This window comes from Benincasa hispida, chromosome 5 (genome assembly GCF_027475165.1).
Source record: "Benincasa hispida cultivar pf3 chromosome 5, pf3_genome.v1.1, whole genome shotgun sequence".
NCBI lineage: Eukaryota > Viridiplantae > Streptophyta > Magnoliopsida > Cucurbitales > Cucurbitaceae > Benincasa > Benincasa hispida.
In genome coordinates this window covers 61,591,553-61,612,589 of record NC_143482.1, presented here as the reverse complement: position 1 = coordinate 61,612,589, position 21,037 = coordinate 61,591,553, and the positions used below count along the sequence as shown (strand labels likewise).

At 32.2% G+C, this 21,037-nt stretch overlaps 3 protein-coding genes across 4 annotated transcripts; 1 reads left to right on the top strand and 2 right to left on the bottom strand.

Annotated features, from left to right (window-relative positions):
- Nucleotides 1–904: 904 nt before the first annotated feature.
- FIO1 (methyltransferase) lies at nucleotides 905–4,759 on the bottom strand. Of its 2 annotated transcripts, XM_039030924.2 has the most exons (8): nucleotides 4,388–4,759; nucleotides 3,658–3,863; nucleotides 3,096–3,549; nucleotides 2,805–3,012; nucleotides 2,541–2,648; nucleotides 2,322–2,453; nucleotides 2,164–2,233; nucleotides 905–1,424 (listed from the first exon to the last, which is right to left on the bottom strand). In XM_039030924.2, exons 1-8 carry the CDS (start codon nucleotides 4,603–4,605, stop codon nucleotides 1,351–1,353), a joined length of 1,470 nt encoding a protein of 489 aa, XP_038886852.1. In that variant the 5' UTR covers nucleotides 4,606–4,759; the 3' UTR covers nucleotides 905–1,350. The 2 variants fall into 2 exon arrangements, with proteins under 2 accessions (XP_038886852.1, XP_038886851.1); XM_039030923.2 differs by having other exon boundaries at nucleotides 2,541–3,012; nucleotides 4,388–4,750.
- Nucleotides 4,760–12,514: 7,755 nt separating this feature from the next.
- On the top strand, nucleotides 12,515–13,682 carry LOC120078604 (cold shock domain-containing protein 4-like). The gene has a single exon (XM_039032892.2). It carries the CDS (start codon nucleotides 12,680–12,682, stop codon nucleotides 13,292–13,294), a length of 615 nt encoding a protein of 204 aa, XP_038888820.1. The 5' UTR covers nucleotides 12,515–12,679; the 3' UTR covers nucleotides 13,295–13,682.
- Nucleotides 13,683–14,484: 802 nt separating this feature from the next.
- On the bottom strand, nucleotides 14,485–18,378 carry LOC120078603 (auxin transporter-like protein 2). The gene is made up of 8 exons (XM_039032891.2): nucleotides 17,984–18,378; nucleotides 17,723–17,908; nucleotides 17,511–17,623; nucleotides 17,201–17,384; nucleotides 16,710–16,807; nucleotides 15,774–15,981; nucleotides 15,371–15,628; nucleotides 14,485–14,938 (listed from the first exon to the last, which is right to left on the bottom strand). Exons 1-8 carry the CDS (start codon nucleotides 18,146–18,148, stop codon nucleotides 14,672–14,674), a joined length of 1,479 nt encoding a protein of 492 aa, XP_038888819.1. The 5' UTR covers nucleotides 18,149–18,378; the 3' UTR covers nucleotides 14,485–14,671.
- Nucleotides 18,379–21,037: the final 2,659 nt, after the last annotated feature.

The window sequence follows — 21,037 nt, the reverse complement described above, 5'->3', positions numbered from 1 at the left end:
CCTAAATAAATTGGAAGTGTTTTTAGCAACACACCAAAAGGAAGTTTTGACAGAACTTTATAATCTCTTATATTGTGCCACTATCATCCTCCGTGTTTATTTTCTTTACATATTTACTTTCGCTTTCGCAAATTGCATTTATTAAAACTAAAGTTGTCATACCCCATTGTATCAAAATAATAATAATAACAAAATAATAATTCAAATAAAACACCAGAATTACCACCTAACTATTTCACCACATTACTAGGGAACGTTTTGCACGTAAAGTTGAGTTGGTAGTTAGTATAGAAGAAGAGTGATTGAGAGAGTTAATGCGAATAACGAGATGAAAAATGTGAATTAAAATGAATAACAAGATAATAAACTTCTTTAATAATTGGTGAACTAAATAGTGGGTGGATTTTTTTACCCACCCAACCCAACTTGGGACCAAACACCCCTAAATGTGAAACATTTATAATGGTCAACGACAATAATAGAACTTTGATGAATATGAATATTTTTTTAAACACGTGGCAAAATTTCAGATAGAAAAAATGTCTGAAATAACATAAATAAAAACTAATAGGCGTTGATAGAAGATTAAGATTTCTATAACCAATAGACTTCTATCAACCAAAAAAGATTAAAATTTTACTACTTTATGGAAATAGTTTCTCTTATTTTTCTATTTTTGAAAATTTCCCTTCTTAAGATTACGAAGAAGCTCCAAAGATAAACAAACAGAAATCAGTTGAAGTAGCCATCGACATAATGCGAGAATCGTGAAAACAGAGAAGCATCATCACGTTGAGCAAGACAGAGGCCAGAGAACAGGGAACAAAATGAAACAGAGCAGAAGAAATGTGAGTGAATATGATAAACAAAAAAAAAAGGTGATTCAAGCAGAAAAGAAAGGGTGTTCTAGCAACGTGCTTTGTTAAAATATTGAGAAAATCTTCTACTGTTGTTCATGGGCTATGTATTGGAATCAAACTAGTAATAATACAATGGTAGTTTTAAGGCTCACCCACTACAAACTATTGACTGTTCTTGCAGAAGACTGGAATTCAAGCTTCAACAGATCCAAAAATAATTAGCCTCGTTAGTTATTATGACAAGAGCAGAGCCATAATGTTTGATACGAAGGATCAAAAATTTCCATGTGAACTTTCTATATAAATTATCTTTCAACTTTAAAAATTTAAGGGAGAATATTAGAGAAAAATTACACATCACCCCCTCTTTTCTTCACTGCATCCCTGCATAGAATGCAATACAGGTCCCCTGTTGTGGAGCTTCCACATAAAGAGGATCTGGTTTATAAGTTATGCAACTGTTTCCTCGAGTGTTGAGGGAGGGGATTTCTTATAACACCTTTTCTTTACAAGATTCGGCTTTCAGGAATTCCTCTAATCCGTGGAAAATCAGTGAGAATGAGCCTGCAAGCAATTATATATACCATGGTCATGTTGCTATTTCATCTATATTAAATAATGCTGAACTGCTTGTTGGTATGGTTAGCTTGTAATCTATGACCACCCTTGCTTTATGGTTTGTTAGTTTGGTTACCACCCCTATCACAGTTTAGGATTGAGTTTCCGCTTTGGTCGGTGATTTATCCTTACTTTTACAGCTATCAGGTTGCACTTTTACCCAATTTGGTAAGCTGCTTTCTTTGATGTATGGTTATACAATGGCGGCCCTTATAAGCTAATTGTTCTACACCATGTTACATACAAAATCTCCTTTTAATTCTTGGCTGTTGGATTTCTTCCTATAACTCTTGAGAATATAATAATAATAATAATAACAACAACAACAACAACAACAGAGCCAGATGCTTATGCCACACAAGAGTAAGAGGTTTTAAACTCACAAAACTTGCTGTGTTGTTTTCTCTCTATTTTATGATAACAATTCTAGTGTTGTGTGAAAGTACTAATAGGGGATATATTGATTATATCAGTAGGGTATCGATAAGGGTATAGTAGCTAGAGCTCTTGATTATAAATAGAGGCAGTTAGAGGAAGAGGTCTATTTTGGTGAAGGAGAGATATAGCCCTCTCGAAAGACATTGATATCGTAATTTCTTTTGATATTATTGAATTCAGTCAAAAATGAAAATAGTTTTAAAAATTAAAGAAAGGTCCGAACTTTGGATGCATGAGTGAGTAGTACCTGCAGAAGGACTACTCTTATGATGCAAGGAGCCTTTCACAAGAAGCGAGCCAGGGATTTGCTGAAAGACCTATAACAAAGAAAATTGCCACAATCAAAAAGTATGGGCCTTAGTAGTAATGAAGTTGCACAACCAGAAAATGACAAGCAAGAAATACCGAAACTCGAAAACACAAATCAGAGGAGGGTTGAGGCTCTGATTTCTCCACAGTTGCAGAACTGGCTCCCTTGTCCACTTCACATGCCCTATTCTTGAGAATTGCTCGGCAATGATCCTCAGATGCAGTAATCTACCAAAACATTTGTTGTGAAGTAACTTGTAAGCATGAAATCATCACTTGCAACGATATTAAAAGAAGCCAAGTGAACACCCATACATCTACTGTGAATGAAGAAGTGTTCAATTTACAAGAAGCTCCGCTGGCACTAAGAAAACGTTCAACTGATTGCAGTATACTTGTGGCACTGACTTGTGGAAGGAGGCCCTGAGCAACAGAAACGTACCAAAACTGAGCTACATATCTACAGAAAAGGATTAGTATCTGGAAAAACATAGGAAAGATTTGATTGACAAATCTGAAGCGTGTGTGAGCCCAACATAATGTTTCTTTTTTTAATTGGGGAAAAAAACATCGATCCACCTCGAGCATGAAAGACATGACACTCTTGTTAGTGACATGAGGAGATATAATCTTTCGTGCTGTGGGCATAAAAGACCAAGCAAGTCCCCATCGGCAAATTTGGCCTTGAACAAATTCTGTAGTCTTGACTACCGTCACTCCAACTTTCCAAAGTTTAGATATCAGGAAGCTGAGGTTTGATTTCTTCCCAATCATTGAAGTATACCACCTGCAAAGATCAATGAAGATAAGAAGATAAGATTTCTAAAAGATGTATAGAAGAATCAGAAGCAATTTTGCAATAAGGAATACCGGAAAGTCTGCCTCAAAACAATGCTGTCTTCTATCATACGGCTGATAAATGCCCTCTCCCCACCTGGACAAACCATCTCTTGTGGAGTTCCACCACAAGAAGTCTTCGGATTCAATCCCGCTTCATCCATGCTCTCAAAAAAGGGAGGATTGCACATGCAAAAGTCAAACTCTTCACCATCTTTGACAACACCAAGAAGAATGGGAGGACCATGATATCGCTTCTCCAAGTGGACTGTCTCCTTTGACAAGGATGAGGGCAGGGGAGGCGCTACTTCCATACCATCCTTCTCATTTAAAATCTTGAATTCACTATCGACTGCTACACTATTATGTAATTCTGTAGAAAGATCGTCTGAGATATCATCTACCTTTCTAATTTCAATGAGTTCAGAAACATGTGGATTACTTTTAACATTTCTTTCAGCCCACTCTAGTGCTACATCAGTCACATCTGCACCAAGCCGAATGGAACCCAAAATCTGGTCATCATTAAACATACAAATCAATGGGTAATATATAAATTTGAGAACAAAACCAACTATATGTTAAGGAAAGTCACCTGTCCCAACGAAACTCCACCCAAGAAGAGAGGCTCCAAGAAGCGGGTAAATGCAATTTGCCCCAGTTCCTATGTCCAAACCTCTTACAGGGCCACTATCACTATTTTTCTTAGCAACGATATCAGATGACAAAAGATCTTCAAGCCAATGGATATAATTCGATCTATTAGGTACTGTTGGACAGAGCTGTCCATCAGGAATCCACCTGAGATGTAGAGATCTACTTACACTTCAATCATAAAGACATCCTAATTTGACAAACAAAGCACCTTCAAATTGCCAACAAACTAACAAGCGAAACACAATCAAAAGACTCTCAACACATATGATTTCTCAAATCAAGAGACGTGATTTGAAACAAGTTCAAACTTTAAACAAAAGTGTACAGTACGGTTGGTCCTCTTAAACATAATAACATGGATTGGGTCCTTAGGATTGTATTGATTTGATCCCACCATTAGGATGGTTAGCTCAATTGCATCACATAATCAGTTAAAAGGGGATAAAACCAGCCATTACCCTACGAAATCCTAAATAACAAAATTGAATGAACCCATTATCAGTTCAAAATGGAAGTCCAAATCTAACTTAGCCCACATAGTTTGCAGCAGCAAAACAGTTCTCATATGAACAGAAATTAAAACCTTCAGCTATGGGAAGATAAAACATGGAATATAAACAGGGAGACAGAAAATAGAGCAGTGGAAAGCTAAAGGGGAGGAGTGATACCAATGAAGAGCATGGTCATGGAGAAGCAAAACCCGGGTAAGTTCACGGGTGGCATTGAAATCGGTCCAGTCGATTCTGGGTCGGGGATGGAGAAAAACGAAGGGTTGAAAGGAAGGGTATAGAGAGGCTAAGAGAGCGAAATCTGGGGGATTTTCAGCGTATTTGTTTCTGGGGTGGATTGTGGCTGCCTCTCTCGTCTTCCTCTTCTTTCTCGTCATCGCCAAATTTCAAACCCTCAGCCTCGGACTCGGGGCTCCCTGTGTTGTTGTTCGGTGTTCCCTCCGGCTGATTGTAGCAGAGGGATGTTTCAATTTGCTGTCATTTTTTCCTAAGTAGTAAAGTGTGAGTATGAATTTTGAATTTATTCCGATTGTTCTTCTTGATTTGCCCCTTTTTGAAAATTAAGCCCTTCAATATTTCTAAATTTTTCTAAATTTTTGTACTTTATTTTTTTAATTTTTAAAAACGCATTTTTGTTTTTAAAATCTGATTAAAAATTCAACTTTTCGAAAGACGCAAATTAAGAAAATGGGAGGAGTAGCTTAATTTTTTTATAAAAAAAAATAAATAATTATCAAATTAGACTTAAGTTATGATATTTTTCCAAGATGACCTGTATAATAGAGATTTAATGTTCAGTTACAAATAAAATTCAATTTTATGTCTAATATATTTATTTAGTATGAGTGAATTTAACGAACCCCTAAATTAAGGTGGATTGTTACAAGAATGCTAATATAAAATGAATAAATTAAATATTTCATTCAAAATTATCATAATAATTCGTCTATATTAAAAACCCAGATTTCCAAATCACTCTAAACACAAACATTTGTGATTTTTAGATTTTAGAACCCCTCCAATAAACTTCTAATGATTTGATTTTTAGATTTATGATTCTAGACATGCACACAAAATGGAGCAAAGAGCATAGTTTTGAAGTTTGAAAATTTATAGAGCATGCAACATAAGGAGTAATAGACATGAAATTAATATTTTTTTAATCGTAGAGTCCAAATTAGTTCAAAACATCCCATAACATATATAGGAATGACGGGTGCTTTTGCCTTCAAAACAACTTCTTCATCTCCTAAAGAGAAAAAATGATCTCCCTAGTTAATACAAAACTTGGCAAATCCTATCCTTAATGTAAGAAAGTAATTTACATTCGTCACTGCCCGATCAAAGACATGAACTCAAGTATTTTTTATAATATTATTCTCACAGCACTAACCCAAGACATTGTTCAATGTCATTTTTTTTAACAAAATTATTAGGTTAAGAGTCCAACGAGATCGATAATATAAATTTATGTCAATTAAAGTATTAAATTCATATTGACTAATAAACAATGTCATTTATTACTATATTTCAAATATTAGGCCAAATGCGTATGGCATATTTGTTAGGTAATTCTCCTAACCTATGTGGGAGAAAGAGAAAATTGTCATGAATAAATAACAATAATAATTAGAGAATAATATCATTTTGGTTCTAGATTTTTTAGTTTAGTTTCTATTTGATCCTTATGTTTCAAAGTGTATGTTTAGTTGTTAAATTTCGAGTTTGATTTTAATTTAGTCTTCAAATTTTAAAACATTACAATTTTACTCGACATATGAATTTTGTTTCAATGTGGTCTTTAGATTTCAAGTTTTGCACTTTTAACATCAATTTTTTATTAAATACTTACTTCATTTTTTTTTTAATCAATGTCTATTACTTAATTTAAAATAATTATAAGACGAAAATTTAAATTTATTTTTAATAGTAATGAAAAAACAATGCAACTTAATTAATTATAATGAAAAAAATTGTACAACTTAATTAATTATAACTCTTCTGGATTAATTAATATATGTTAAAACTAAAATCTGAAAGTGAGTATTTGTGATAATCGAAGTTAAGGTAGTATATTTTGAAACTTATAGACCAAATTGAAATAAAACTCAAATCTCAATGAAAGAATGACGATGACATTTTGAAATCGATAAACTAAATCGAAGTCAAACTTGAAACTTAGAGAATTAAAGATGTCATATTTTGAAACATATGAACCAAATAAAAACAAAATCCAAAACCTATGGACTAAAAATATATTTTTCCCTAAGAATAATAATAAGGTTTAACTACTACTTTATTCTATATACTTTTGACTTTTATCCATTTTAGTCATTGTACTTTTAAATTATTCATTTTCGTCTCTATACTTTTAACTTTGGTTCATTTTGGTCAATGTATTTTCATAATGTTCATTTTCATCGTTGTAATTTCAACTTTTGTTCATATTAGTCATTGGACTTTCAAAAATAGACCATTTTGATCCATTTAAGAATGAAATGAAAATGAAAACGAATTGACCAAAATGATCACTTTTTGAAAATACAAAAACTATAATGAACATTTTAAAAGTATAAGAACTAAAATGAACCAAAATTGAAAAATATAGGGACCAAAATGAATATTTTGAAAGTATAGGAACCAAAATGTAGGAATGAGCATCGGTCGATTGGAGTTGATTTTTCGACCAAACAGCCACTGAATCGACTATAGTCGGTTTAGTAAATATTCAAACCAATCTTGATTATGAAGGAGTAAAAGTCAGTCCATCGGTTTGGTCGATTTTATTCTTTATTTTTATTTTTTTAAAAAACTTTCCAATTTGTAATTTTCCCAAACTGACACCGATCAACCCCTCTCTTTCTCCGACCGACCGAATTCATTTCGATTAATCGGCTAATTTTTCGGTCTATCATGCTTATCTCTATTAGAATGAACTAAAACCAAAATTATGGGGACCAAAAGTAATATTTAAACTTAATAATAAGGTTTAAATCTTATTTTGGTCTTTGAACTTTGAATAATATTATATTTTGGTTTCTACACTCTTAAAAATGTTCATTTTAGTCCTTAAACTTTGAATATTATTTTATTTTGATCTCTAGACTTTTAAACTATTCGTTTTGGTCCCTTTTAAAAATGCTTATTTAAATTCATGATATATTAAGATTTTGTTAACTTTTTAACAAAATGACCATATGACTCGTATATTTTTATGACTATGCTACCAGATAAGTTAGTCACACTAAAAAAGTATAGAGTTTCGATTTTGAAGGTGGCAAAACGGGAGAATTTTTAAAGGACATTTTTAGTTGAAAATTTGGTGGCTCAATATAAGCGTGTTGGTTATTGACATTTTATTCATTTTACTCGATACATCTAGAGTCTATTCATAAAAAATTACAAGCTCATTCACATTTATGTTGAAAAGTTAACATAATTTTAATAATATAGACTCAATTTTTAAAAGTTTATAGATTAAAACAAATATTTTTTAAAGTTTAGAGACCAACATAGAATAAGATTTAAAGTTTAAGGATTAAAATATGATATAAAAAGATAATGATATAATACATAAATAAATAAATAAATAGAAGTGTCATAATCAAAACATTACCAAATGGCACACATACACACTTACATCCAGTCAGCTATATTTTGACCCATCAATTGAAATTTTGACTGTATGTCTCTAAACGTCTTTTCGCCTTTATTTATTTATTTAAATTTTTAAGATCGCGAAATTTTTCTTTCTATATTTTAACAAACAAACAAAGAATCCCTATTTTCTTCACTTCTACGTATACTTATGAGGATGTAATTTATTTAATTCTCTGCCCCTTTTTTTACTCTCTTTTTGGTACTCACAGAAAAAAGTCATGTAAATTTTTTTTCCAAATAAATTAAAAAATTACGCAATTAAATTTTTTAACCATAATTTTTCTCAATAGTATGATTGGGAGCGTTTGGCCTAAAAAATTCGAGTTTGAGGAGTAAAGTTGCTTGTTTGGTCCACGGGTCCCATGGCTAAAAGACATTGATTTTATAATTTATTAACTTCTTATACTGTGTGTCCTATTACTTCATAATTCATCCAAATTCATAAGTGCACTTTTCGTCCCAACATCTTTTAAATATTATTGGTAGGGTGGTTTACAATTTCAAATAAAAAATTAGATTTGGCTATATTGTAATTAATATCTTATGAAACATAGTCACATATGTTACAACAATGCAACATCATAGAGTTGCAAATACAAAGTGAGTATGTGTTATTATTATATAAGTAGACAAATTAAAAATATATATAAAAAAAAACTCAATATTTGGTGCCCACAACTTGGGCATTGCTACTATAACATAAGTAAGAAAATTAATTCTTCAATTTTTTCATGATTAGAAAGTCATATTTCTTTTTTCTTTTTTCTTATTATAGTACTTGATATATGTACGTATTTGCTTATTATCGTAGTATTTTGAAGTACAAATTTAAGTATCCTTTCTTTCTCTACTATTATATTACATGATATCCTTCAAGAATAGTTGGATTGGGAAAAAAAAACCATATCTATATTATTTGATACAAATATATATTTATATGAGCGACCTTTAAAGTCCCATAGTTTTGAATTCTACTTCACTGACTTTTGTTTGATCTCTTGATCACGATTTTTATGTGGACATTGATTGTCGTGTTATGTTTCTTTATGTTTGTTCATGCTTTTGCATATTTAGACTTTGTATATGATGTTTGAACTGACGACTATAAATATTGTCATGTTATATTTTCTTTATATTAATTGCAAGCAATGTTTTGACGGTTTATAAACAATTTTCTCACTCTTAGACTATAAAATGAAATCATTCATTCAACATTTCCTTGAAAAGGCGACCAATATTATATTAAGAATTCCACCATTCACAAAATATCTACTATAAAATAAGAGATCATCAAAATGTCTCTTTAAGTTCGCAATTTTTGGGTTAGATCCTAAAGTTTAACTGAATATAGTTTGGACATCATAGATTATGACATCATATTAGATAAACATGAGATTCCATCTAAAAACCAAATGATAATATATGAAGAGTAACTCACGTATCTTATAAAGATTGTGAGATCTCATATTATTGATTTCAAAGGTAAAATTGTAATAGCTTGAAACCTAAAAATTAAATTGAAACTAAACTTAAAATTTAAATATTAAATGTGTAACATTTTGAGATTTATAGACCATATGAAAATTAGACCCAAAACTTAGGGATAAATTTTTATTTTTTTCCCCTTTTTTTTCTAATGTTTAAAGAAATCGATTTTGCATATGAAATTTTCAAAACATCAATGTTGGTATTTTAGGCCTATTTAGTATCATTTAGTTCTAGTTTTTGTTTCTCTTATTTATTTATTTTCTAGCTTGAAAAAAAAAAAGGCTTATTTTTTACCTATGTGTTTCATCTTGTTTTTTCATTTACCTTTTTAAACATTACAAATTTTGAGTTATATTTTAAAAGTTTAAAAATAAATAGTTTTTACTTTTCAAATTTGGTCAATAATTTAAATACTTTTTTAAAAGAAACGTGAAGATATATTGAGAAATAGTGAGAATAAAACATATTTTTATTTATTTATTTAAAAGAAACTAAAACTCAAATTGTTATTAAAAGATATCTTAGGATACTTTTGATTAGCCATTTGAAAACAATGGATTTGATGTTTTAAAAAAAATGTATTCCATGTTTTCTACTAATATATGCCTGGTATCATATTAGACTATTTCTATTTAAACAAATATTCCAAATATGTTGAATAATATATTTATAAATTTCAAACCATAAAAATAGTGATAATTTCTTTAATACGGCAATTGTGATAGTTAATTACCAACTAAATATCATATTCATTAACCTCAACTATTATCAATTAATTAATCTTTTAACATTTTCTATGTTATAAATATTGTATATCATATAACACATAATAAATACATTTTACTTACTTTAATTTAATAAAACCAAAATAAGTTTACATCATCATATAACATATAAAGTTAAAATAAGTTCATATCATCAAGGTTGTGTTTAATGTAATTCTACCTTTTTAAAATTTTGAAACTATAAAATAGAATCTCGTTTGAGAAACAAGAATTTATTTTTTTTGAAACAACATATAAAAATTAAATGAAGATAAACATGATAATTTTTTTTTGAATTCCTATTAAGTAGGATGTCCATCCTCTCCCACATGGAGGTCGAGAAATGGAGAGGGAATAAAAAAAAATCTCCGTGAACTAAATGAGGTTTGGGACGAAAAATACCTGTCCCGTTTTTTATCTCTATTTTCCACCATATTTATTCCATCTATATGTAGTTTTATTATTTTTATTGTAATCATATATACATAATATTTAAATTTAAAATTTAATTTTATAGGTTTGTTTCACACAATCGAACATTAGCTTTATATCAATATTAAATTATTTAGTACTTTTTTTTTTGCTTAGATTAGAAGGCTTAAGAAATGAATTTTTGAATGAAATGCCCTATGAGAGATTGAACATCCTATTCAATTCTCAAATACTGTATTTTGCTTCACTAGTTCCACTTCAACCTATTTTGTTTTATTTTTAGCCAAAATTAAAAAAAACATTTTGCTCACAGATTTTGGGATTTATTTGATTTATAAGTTTCAAAATTTCATACTTTTAGTTATTAAATTTTGAGTTTGATATAAGTTTAGTCATTACGTTTTAAAATGTTACAATTTCATTCTTAAAATTTTAATTTTGTTTTAATTTAGTTAAATAGATTTCAAAATTTACACTTTCAACATAATTTTGTCACCAAGTACTCACTTTAGTATTTAATGTTTATGTCAATACTTAACTTAAAATAATTATGAAGTGAAATTTCAAATTTAATTTTAATAGCGATGAAAAATTATTAAAATTTAATTAATTATATTTTTAAAATTAATTAATAGACAATAACACTAAAGACTCGAAGTAAATATTTAATGAAAAATTGAGGGTAAAAGTGTAAATCTTGAAACCTATAAATTAAATTGAAACAAAACTCAAATATCAAAAATAAAATTGTAACATTTTCAAACATGAGACTTAATTGAAATCAAACTCAAGATTTTAAGATTAAAAGTACAACATTATAAAATCCAAATACTAAATAGAAACTAAACTAAAGCTTAGGACTATTTGGGGCACCCATTAGAAGTTGGTATCAACTCCATGTTTGGGAGACCAACAACAATAGTGACGTGTACAACAATGGTATTTACTGTTTTTTTTTACTATTTTGTTTTGTTATAGTGTTTGCTATCTCTACCCAAATAAAAATAATTTACATCCCCATACTAAAATAATTTGGTGTGTTTGGATAAAAATTATCCTAAGACTACAATACCACCTTTTAGTATAGTAAATACTATTTTGTAGTCTCCAATTAACTACTGTAAACACTATTTCAAAACCATCATTTACTGTAGTTTTTATTATTTTACATTAATCATATTTTTTATTTTTTGCTATAATGTTTACTATTTATTTATCAAACTAAAATAATTTACATCTCAAACACATACTATATAACACAAATTAAAATAATTTACACCCAAAACACAAACTATTATAACTAAAATTAAAATGATCTACACCCCAAACACAAACTATTATAACCCAATTAGACTATAATAACCAACTTCTTGCCTATCCGCTAACTATTATAACCTATTGACTATTATAACAAATTGTGTAAGATAATCATCGATTATAATAACCAACTAAATACTCCAAAGACAATTATGGGACAAAAAATATTTGCCCATGCCCCCTATTTATTATAACTATTATAACCAACTATCTATGATAATCACCGATTATAATAACCAACCTAATGCTCGAGAGACCATTATGAGACAAAAAATATTTTCTCATATTTTTATTTTACTTGATTTAAGAAAACATCACCCCAACAAAATTTGTTATACTAATTACTTTACCAATTATCATTTACCACTGTAAAAGATGATAATAAAAACAAAATCCCAAAAACTGCAACGAAGATATTTTAGGAGTGAAATCCCAAAACTACCCTTGGCCGTTCGCAAATCCCACGGCGAGTTGCTCCATTCCAATGAAGAGAAGCGGAAGAGCCCTGGCCGTCAGATCTCGTCGGAAACCACCCGCCGTCGCTGAGAATCGGACGGTCATTATCGAATAATGTGACCCCACAAAATCACAAATGGAAAAAGCGTCGTTTACGGATGACGGGGCGCTCTTCCCGTTTCCAAGCTTTTCGATTCACAAAGTACGTTTTTTTTCCCTTTCTTCTTATTATATATAAAAACCCTTTTTCTCTCAAATCTAGAGAGAGAAATTTTGGTGATTAGGGTTTTGCAGTTGTTGGGTTTTCTTTGTTTGAGAGAAAAAAGATCGAGAAATGGCCGAAAGGGTTAGTGGGAAAGTGAAGTGGTTCAGTGACCAGAAGGGCTATGGCTTCATTTCTCCCAACGATGGAGGTGAAGATCTTTTCGTTCATCAGTCTTCCATCAGATCCGACGGTTTCCGGAGCCTCGGCGTTGGTGAGGATGTTGAGTTTCTGATCGAAGCCGAGTCCGATGGCCGTTCCAAGGCCGTTGATGTCACTGGCCCAGGAGAAGCTTCTGTGCAGGGAAGTCGCGGCGGCGGCAGTGGAGGTGGAGGTGGTTACTCCAGCGGAGGAGGTGGGTATGGAGGAGGCGGCGGTGGTGGAAGAGGGAGACGTGGTGGTGGTGGATATGGGTTTAACGGTGGCAGTGGCGGCGGTGGCCGAGGTGGGTACGGCGGTGGTGGAGGTGGGTACGGTGGTGGGGGTTACGGAGGAGGTGGTGGCGGCGGCGGAGGTGGTGCTTGTTTCAAGTGTGGTGAGACTGGTCATATGGCTAGGGACTGCTACCAGAGTGGATCTCAAGGCGGTGGAGATAGGTACGGCGGAGGTGGCGGTGGTGGTGGAAACTGCTATAGCTGTGGTGAATCTGGGCATTTCGCAAGGGAGTGTCCAAGCAGTGGTCGTTGATCGCGTAAATTGATGAACTAGCAAGGCGATTTACTTTTGTTTGCTTCAATCTGGGGGTGTTTTGTTCGGTTTTCCTTCGCCTTTCATCTCAGTTTTGATCTACTGAGGTCTGTAAGGTCATCTTTTAATAGGATTCGAGTAGCAGCTTTTTTTTTTTTTTTTTGTCATCTATGGATTATCAGTTTAGTATCTGGTTTGACTATCTTTTGGGTGTTGGATGATTATGTTGGTTGATGGATTTTAGGGGTATTTTATCAGCGATCCTTAGAAAAAGAGATGATCTATGTGGGAAGTCTTCCTTTGATTACTCTGGTTCTTTAACTGTTGATACAAGTGTTTCGATCCATCTCTAAATTTCTTGTGTAAATTGAATATGGATTTTCATCTACTACTCTATACCCTTTTTTCTTTCCAGTTCATTTCAATTGAACATATCTCTTGATTGAATCAATGCCATGGGGACACTGCTTTTCTCCGCTTTGCTTTTTTTCCCTATGCAATTATTGTTGGAATGAGCAGAGACTGGGAAAGGGAAAAGGCAGGCTGGAAAGAAATAAAGTGGTTTCACTTTTGTGAAAGAGCTCTTTGTCCAATGTAGATGGATTTTGCAAACTGTGATAAAAAAAATTAATTGAAATTAGAAGCTTGTTTCCATTACTGCGCTCTAAATGCCCTTTAAAAGGATCCTGTTTATAGCAGTATTATTTATTATGGAAGATGCTAGTACTTCTAATTAAGAATTTGAATGGATGTTCAAAATAATCTTCCTGAAGGAAGAAGTAAAGGAGATTGCTTCATTTACTAGATTCACAGTTTCTTGTCTTTCCCACATTGTCCAAGAAAACCAAAGAATTAAACAAAGCAAAGCAAGTTTCTTTTTGGTGTAAAAGTTGAAAGCTTCTTCTCATGTTTTTTTTCCCTCCCACTGTGAAGCAGACTTATTATGAATACAAGAATTCTGAATCTCTTTGCTTTTTATTTACATTTTTCTGTTGTTTCCCATTGGTGAATTCTGAAAACTCTCGAGTAAACCCATATTTAGTTGGGGATGATTGTGATTATGGAAAAGCAGCTATATTTGCATCACTGGGGTGCAGGCAGGTTGTAAATTTTTAGATACAAAAATTTCTCAGCTTTTTTCTTTTTTAGGTACCATTAAAGAAGAGAGGCCCTACGCCAAAGTAAAAAGAGACAGAATAATAAGGATAATGTACTATTTTGGATGAAAAAGAGCGACATTCGCCAACTCTGAATTTTACCCCTCTTCTCTCTGTCTCTCTAATCAAACCAAAAGCTGCAGTACAGAGCAAAGAAAACACATCCCAATCACCCCTTTCCTTAACCGCAACAAATTCATCATTCTGCTACCTTCAATCATCAATGGTTGCCAGGATGGTGGAGGTGGTGCTGATGCTGTGGAGGTGGCGCCGCTGTAACATTGAGCAGAGACGGCGGCGATTGTGGTGGGCATTGGTAACACTTGGTGAAAAGCCCAAAAGTGTCGATTTGATGTACGAAATTGGTCACACTAGCCCACCCACCAAAACCAAACCCAACGACCAACACCCAAGCCACCACGAATGCGTTGATCACATATGCTCCGACCCATCTTCCGGTGAACTTCGGCGGTTGCTCCACCGCATTCTGCAATGACAAAAAGGTTCGTTCAGTCTCATCATAAACAGCCATTTGACATGTGGAAGGTGTCAAAAGGACTGTCACAGAACAGGGGTGGTGAGAATCAGGGTACGAACAGATACTCTGTCGCATCGCATGCATATGGCAGCAGCAAAGACAAAGAATCTCGTGCCTTTATCTTTTTCCCTTTTTTTCCCCCTCTCATCGTATTATGAAATGGACTTTTCTAGGAGAGGGCAATTCCAAAGACGATATCTTTTTCAAAAACCAATCGAAACTTTTTAAACCAACACTAAACTACTAAATTAATTAAACTAATACCAAAGACAAAGACATAGGAGAGTGAGCCGTTTCTTGTCTGCTAGACTGTGACCACACGTTACCAAAAAAAAACAACTCACAGTGAGAGAGAGAGAGTAACATTTCAGTGCGGCGTACCTCACGGGAAGCAGGCGATCGGAAGGTGAACATGTGGGCAAGAGCAGGAATGATGTAGACGGTGAAGCTAACGAGGAGAGATCCAACGGTGGAGTTGATAGGACCAAAGAAAGGGAAGATTATAGCCAAAAACCAAATGGGAATGACTACAGGCAATCTTGCAGCTGCCCTTTTGCACAAGCTCTTACATTCATGCATTCCAATGGCTTTCTCCCACACAAAGTAAAGAGGTGTGCAAGCAAATCCAAATGTGATGAACTGCAAGAATTACAAAGAAAGCATGTCAATTTTGAACAACTCGATAATTAGCATGTACTCTTATCGTGGTTAGAAGTTCAAACCTCCATACCCCACTTGTCCTATAAATAAAAAGGTAAAGTAAAGGAGATGGTGATGATTATGCCTGGTGGATGAGCATTAAGATGACAGCCATGTCTCTGAGGGGTGATTTTGGGAGAAGAGAGAAGGCATTTGAGTGATTAAGAAGCATGTCTCCAAATGCCCAATACACAGCAGCTGCAGATGGGAGTGTCAGTGTTAGCACATACACAGTGGCCACCAAGTAAATTGCCTTGAATTTCTGAGGTTTCCACATTGCATGCATGATTTCCCTGCATTTCCACAGCTTTTCTTTAGTTAATTCCATTGTACAATACAAAAAATTAATTGGAGTTTTAAGTCTTGTTCAGATGACCCGGTTCATAAAAGGTTTGAGTTTGATGGGCTTTTTTCTAATTGGGCCAGTGGAGAAAAAAGGCCCATAGAAGAATACTAAGGTATGGAGACACTGAGACATTCTCCCTCATACTTTTTCAGATTCTTCATCAGGGTTTATGATAAAAGAGAAAGGCAATTAGAGAGAGAAACTTCACTTTCAATGTCTATTAGACTATTACTAAACATGAGAAAGAAAAAGGGTTTTCTCCAGGAAAAGAGGATATCTTTTTATGCTGATAAAGACAACTCAATTCAAAAAGTGTAGTTAAAATTACAAATATTAAATTCATAAAGGTAGAGAAAAGGGGAAAGATGAATATTTCTACACTGGTGAGTGTAAAAAGAAATTTAGAAAGACAATATACAATTGATAATAGCATATTGGTATTGATTTTAAAACATGGAATCCAACTGGTATTGAGATCTATAATGGCAACATCAGCCAAAAAAAGGGAAGAGATTTTCATAAATGACAACAAACAATGGAGTTTTGACATTTTTAATTGGCACAACAACAGAGACGGCCAACAAACATATGCACATTCCACAGCTAAAATTTGAAGACACTAACAAAACCAACAAGAAAACATAAATAACATAAAAGATTTTGAGATTGTCTTACACTGTAACAGCATGCCCACCAAATGTGTAAAGAATGTTGGTGGCCCCAGTGAAGTAAAGGACCAACTTGGTTGGACCAGAGTGCTTAACTCCCTCCACCTAAAAACACATCATTAAAGATTAAACCCCAAACAACCTTCATTACTTACCACCACAACCAAATCCATTCCAATCCATGCTTTGACAAAATGTGTTCATTACATTTTTTTTTTAAACATCCATGAGTGTCCACACCAGTTTACATGCACTCAATTAATGGGACAACCCTTGACTCTACAATGTCTGGGTGTTAGTAGGCTATTAAATCTTAAATAGGTGATTATCATGGATTGAACCAATTTTCTCTTAGTCCTCTATCAAACTCATGCTCTTTATTTATAAGTAGGCCAGCCCACGATGGTTCATTAGCATTACAATCTATGTTTAACAAAATGAGTTCACTACAATCCATGTTTTACAAAATGGGGTTTAGTATAATGGAATATGTGGTACCTGGCCATGGAGGATGGAGGCAATGGTGAGGTACCAAGCTGTGTAAGTGGTCATTAAGAGACCAAGAAAGGACCAGATTCTGTAGTTTCTAAAGGAAGGAATGAAGACAGTGGTGGCACAGCAAGCTCCAAAGATGTATGTCCAAGTTCTCTTGTCTAGGTTGTCATTTATGTAATAAATATTACTGCATACCAGATTTTAAGAAGAAAGGATAAGATTAACAATGTCAAGTTGAAGATGGTGAAATTTACAGAGATGGAATGAAATTAAGTAATGAAACAAAAACAAACAAACAAACAAACAAGAATACCTTGCACAAGCTATAAGTTGAATAACAGATCCAAACAGAAGAAAAGTGCAGTTAAATGCCAAACCCACATTCCTCCAATGTTTCCCAAGCAACCCATCAAGAACTTCAAACCACTGGAACAAAAGCACCATTAGAAATCAATACTCCTAAAAGGGGTTCTTCTAGTAATGGAAGTAAAATCAAGGCAACAAAAAGAAGTTGAGTTAATGAACCTGAATAACATGGTTTCTGAAATCAACTTTTTCCCTTTCTTTTCTAGTTCTGTATTCAATATAGAGTACACTAATTAAATAAGCAGTCCAGCTACCAAGCAAGCCATAGAAGAGCTGAAACAGAACTCCAGAGAGCATTCCCAGTTGGGAAAACGAATAGGGTAGAGTAAGCAAAACTTGGGCAACCTGTAAGTTGGGGGGAAAATGATCAAACCCCAGAATGTAAATGAGAACTCAAAATGAAAAGGGGGGAAAATAGACCTGATTTGAAGCACAGCTAAACCAAGCATCGTAAACGGAGCCGCCATGCCAGAAGAGCTTGGAGAGCTTGGTTTTGACATTGGGAGGGTTGCCGTCGGCTTCCATTTCGACATAATTTCCGGCGATCACTGTCTCCACCACTTTATCTGTTGCTGTGGTGGCCATAATGGTGTGAAGCTGTAGATTCTGTATGAAATGAAGAGGGGATTTGGGGAAGAAGAAGAAGAAGGGGATTCACTGAAGAGGAAGTTACAGAGATTTGTGGGTATATATATACTACATAAGGGCAGCATGTGGGCTCTTCAAGAGTGGGAAAAGCCTGTATTTTCAACTTCGAGAGGAATTTTGGAGACCCTCTTAATAAATTAATCTCTACTTTTTAAAAAACTTTTCTTGTTGGTTCTTCAAGTTTGTACTAATTTAAAGTATGTATTTTCAATCAGAGATTAAATTTATTAATAATAAATAGAATATTTACTGCCGTTTTAATCTTTCTTAGAAAAAATGGATGATAAAAGCAAAATTACAATAAAATATGTCTCTAGGAACCATTACATCCACTTATAGGGGATCTTCTTCAATCTAGACATTAGAAATGTTGATCATCTTTGCATGACAAACCAAGCAATGTGTTGCATTATACGAACTTGAGTTAGACCTTGTCGTTGGAAAGTTTGGGTATCAACAAAAAAAAAAAACTTGAACTTCATTGATGAAATGAACCGAATCTTATAATAACTGCCAAAGGATCATTGATTCAGTCTCAGTCCATACATGGGCAACTACTGCTTCCTTAGTGAAAATAATACCATCGAATAATGCAATCAAATTGATAGTTGAACTTCTTTTTACTGAAGACAACAAATGTGAGGTATGGAGACTTGAACTTTAGACTTAAAATTTATCAATTATTGTTGAACTATGTTCATATTGACATGTATATTTTGAACTATACTCATCAACATTGACATAATTAAATACATAAATAAATAATGTACTTGTTACAATTTTTTTTTCAAAGTAAAACAACAAAATTACAATTTGACAATTGGTTAAATTTTAACATGAATTCTAGAAATTTACTCGAAACCAATAACTAAACTCAAGAAAAAAAAATATTGATAAAGAAAGAAAGAAAAAAAAAAAAAACTCATGAAAGAAATCACTTGTCTTTTATTTGCTTTTCAATTATAATTAAAAAAAACTAAGGGTTCGTTTCGCAATTATTTGATTTTTGATTTTTTGTTTTTGAAAAGTAAACATATAGACGCTTCTTCAACCTCCAAATTTCTTTATTTGTTACATAATTTTACCAATCGTTTAAAAAAATTACGCCAAAATTTGAAAAATAAAAAAAATGACTTTTAAAAACTTGTTTTTGTTCTTAAAATTTGGCTAAGAATTCAACCATTGTATTTAAAAATGTACTCATGTAAGAAATTGGGAGGAAATAAGCTTAATTTTCAAAAATTAAAAACAAAAAAAGACGTTTGGAGCAAGGAATTGGTTATTATAATCCTAGGTTATTATAATTGGATTATAATAGTTTGTGTTTGGGGTTTAGATTATTTTAGTTTGAGTTAAATAGTATGTGTTTGAGGTGTAAACTATTTTTGTTTGAAAGGAAATAGTAAATACTGTAGCAAAGAATAAAAAAACGATGAAAGTAAAATAGTAAAAATTGTAGCAAATAGTAAATACTGTAGCAAATGAGAGTTTTGAAATAGTATTGATTGTAGGAAGAGATGATTATTATAGACTTAGGATAATCCTTTTTCTAAACGTCTCCGAAATAATTACCAAATGGGGCCTAAATTACAAATTTTGTTCTTGTGAATTTTTATGTTTGTATTTATTAAGTCTTTAAACTCTTAAAAATATCTATAGGTTCATGAGTTTTCAAATTTTTTTTAGTATAATTGGGGGTAGGGAAATTTGAACAGCAAATCTCATGATTTCTAGTACACTCATATATCAATTGAGCTATACTTGGTTTGACTTATGAACTTTTAATTTGTGTCAAATAGGTCAACTTTATTTATTTATTTATTTTATTTTTAAAACACGAATGAATCTATAAGAAATAAAATTGAAAGTTGTATTTAATAGGACGTTAAATTTACGATTTTTTTTAATTTTATAAAATAGGTTTGTCATTTTTTAAAAAAATTGAAAATGTGAATGATCCAATACACAAAATCAAAAGTTTTAAGGCTCATTAAACAAAATTAAAAGTTCAAAAACTTATTATAGAACACGTATATTTAAAAACTTAGGGACTTATTAAACATAAAATTAAAAGTTTAAAGATCTATTAAGCGCTTTTTAAAAGTTCACGAAACTAAACTTATAATTTAACCTCAAAATAATACCTTAGAACTTTGTAATTAAAATATTTTTACATACACATTTTTTTTATGGTCCATAAGGAAGCTACTGTGTTACACATCTATAAATAGGTTTGATAGATTGATGGTTTATCTGTACTAATCTTTATGGATGACAAAGATGCATGGTGATGAAAATTTGTGCTTGAAGTGACGTATATTTAAAAGCTGATATGGGTCTTGAAGGAATTTAACAAAATTTGAGGCCCCTAATTGTTATTAAAGAAAATGTAGGGGGTGTTAAAATAGTAAAAAATGATATTTTTTTAAAAAAGGGAGGGGGTTATATAATTAGAGTGAGTGGGTTTTTTCGCACGAGTGGCTCTATTTTTAGGTTCCCAAGCAGATTAATGTATTATTTAATTAAACATTGATTATTGTTCCTAATCACTAGAATGCCACCCTCTATTTTTCCAAACAACTTGTGCAACTAAATTTTTAAAATAAAATATATATATATATTAGCCAAATTTTAATTTAAACATAACTCAATCGGTTAAAGAGTTCAGAAAAAAAAAAGTAAAAATTTAAATTTTATCGAGAATTGAATTATGAAATTAAATAATGGGTAAAAACAATATCCTTGATTATTTGAAATTTTGTTTTATTTTATTGAGAAAAATCGTGTACGAAAAGACTAGTTTTGTAAATTGTGCTTTTATAAGAA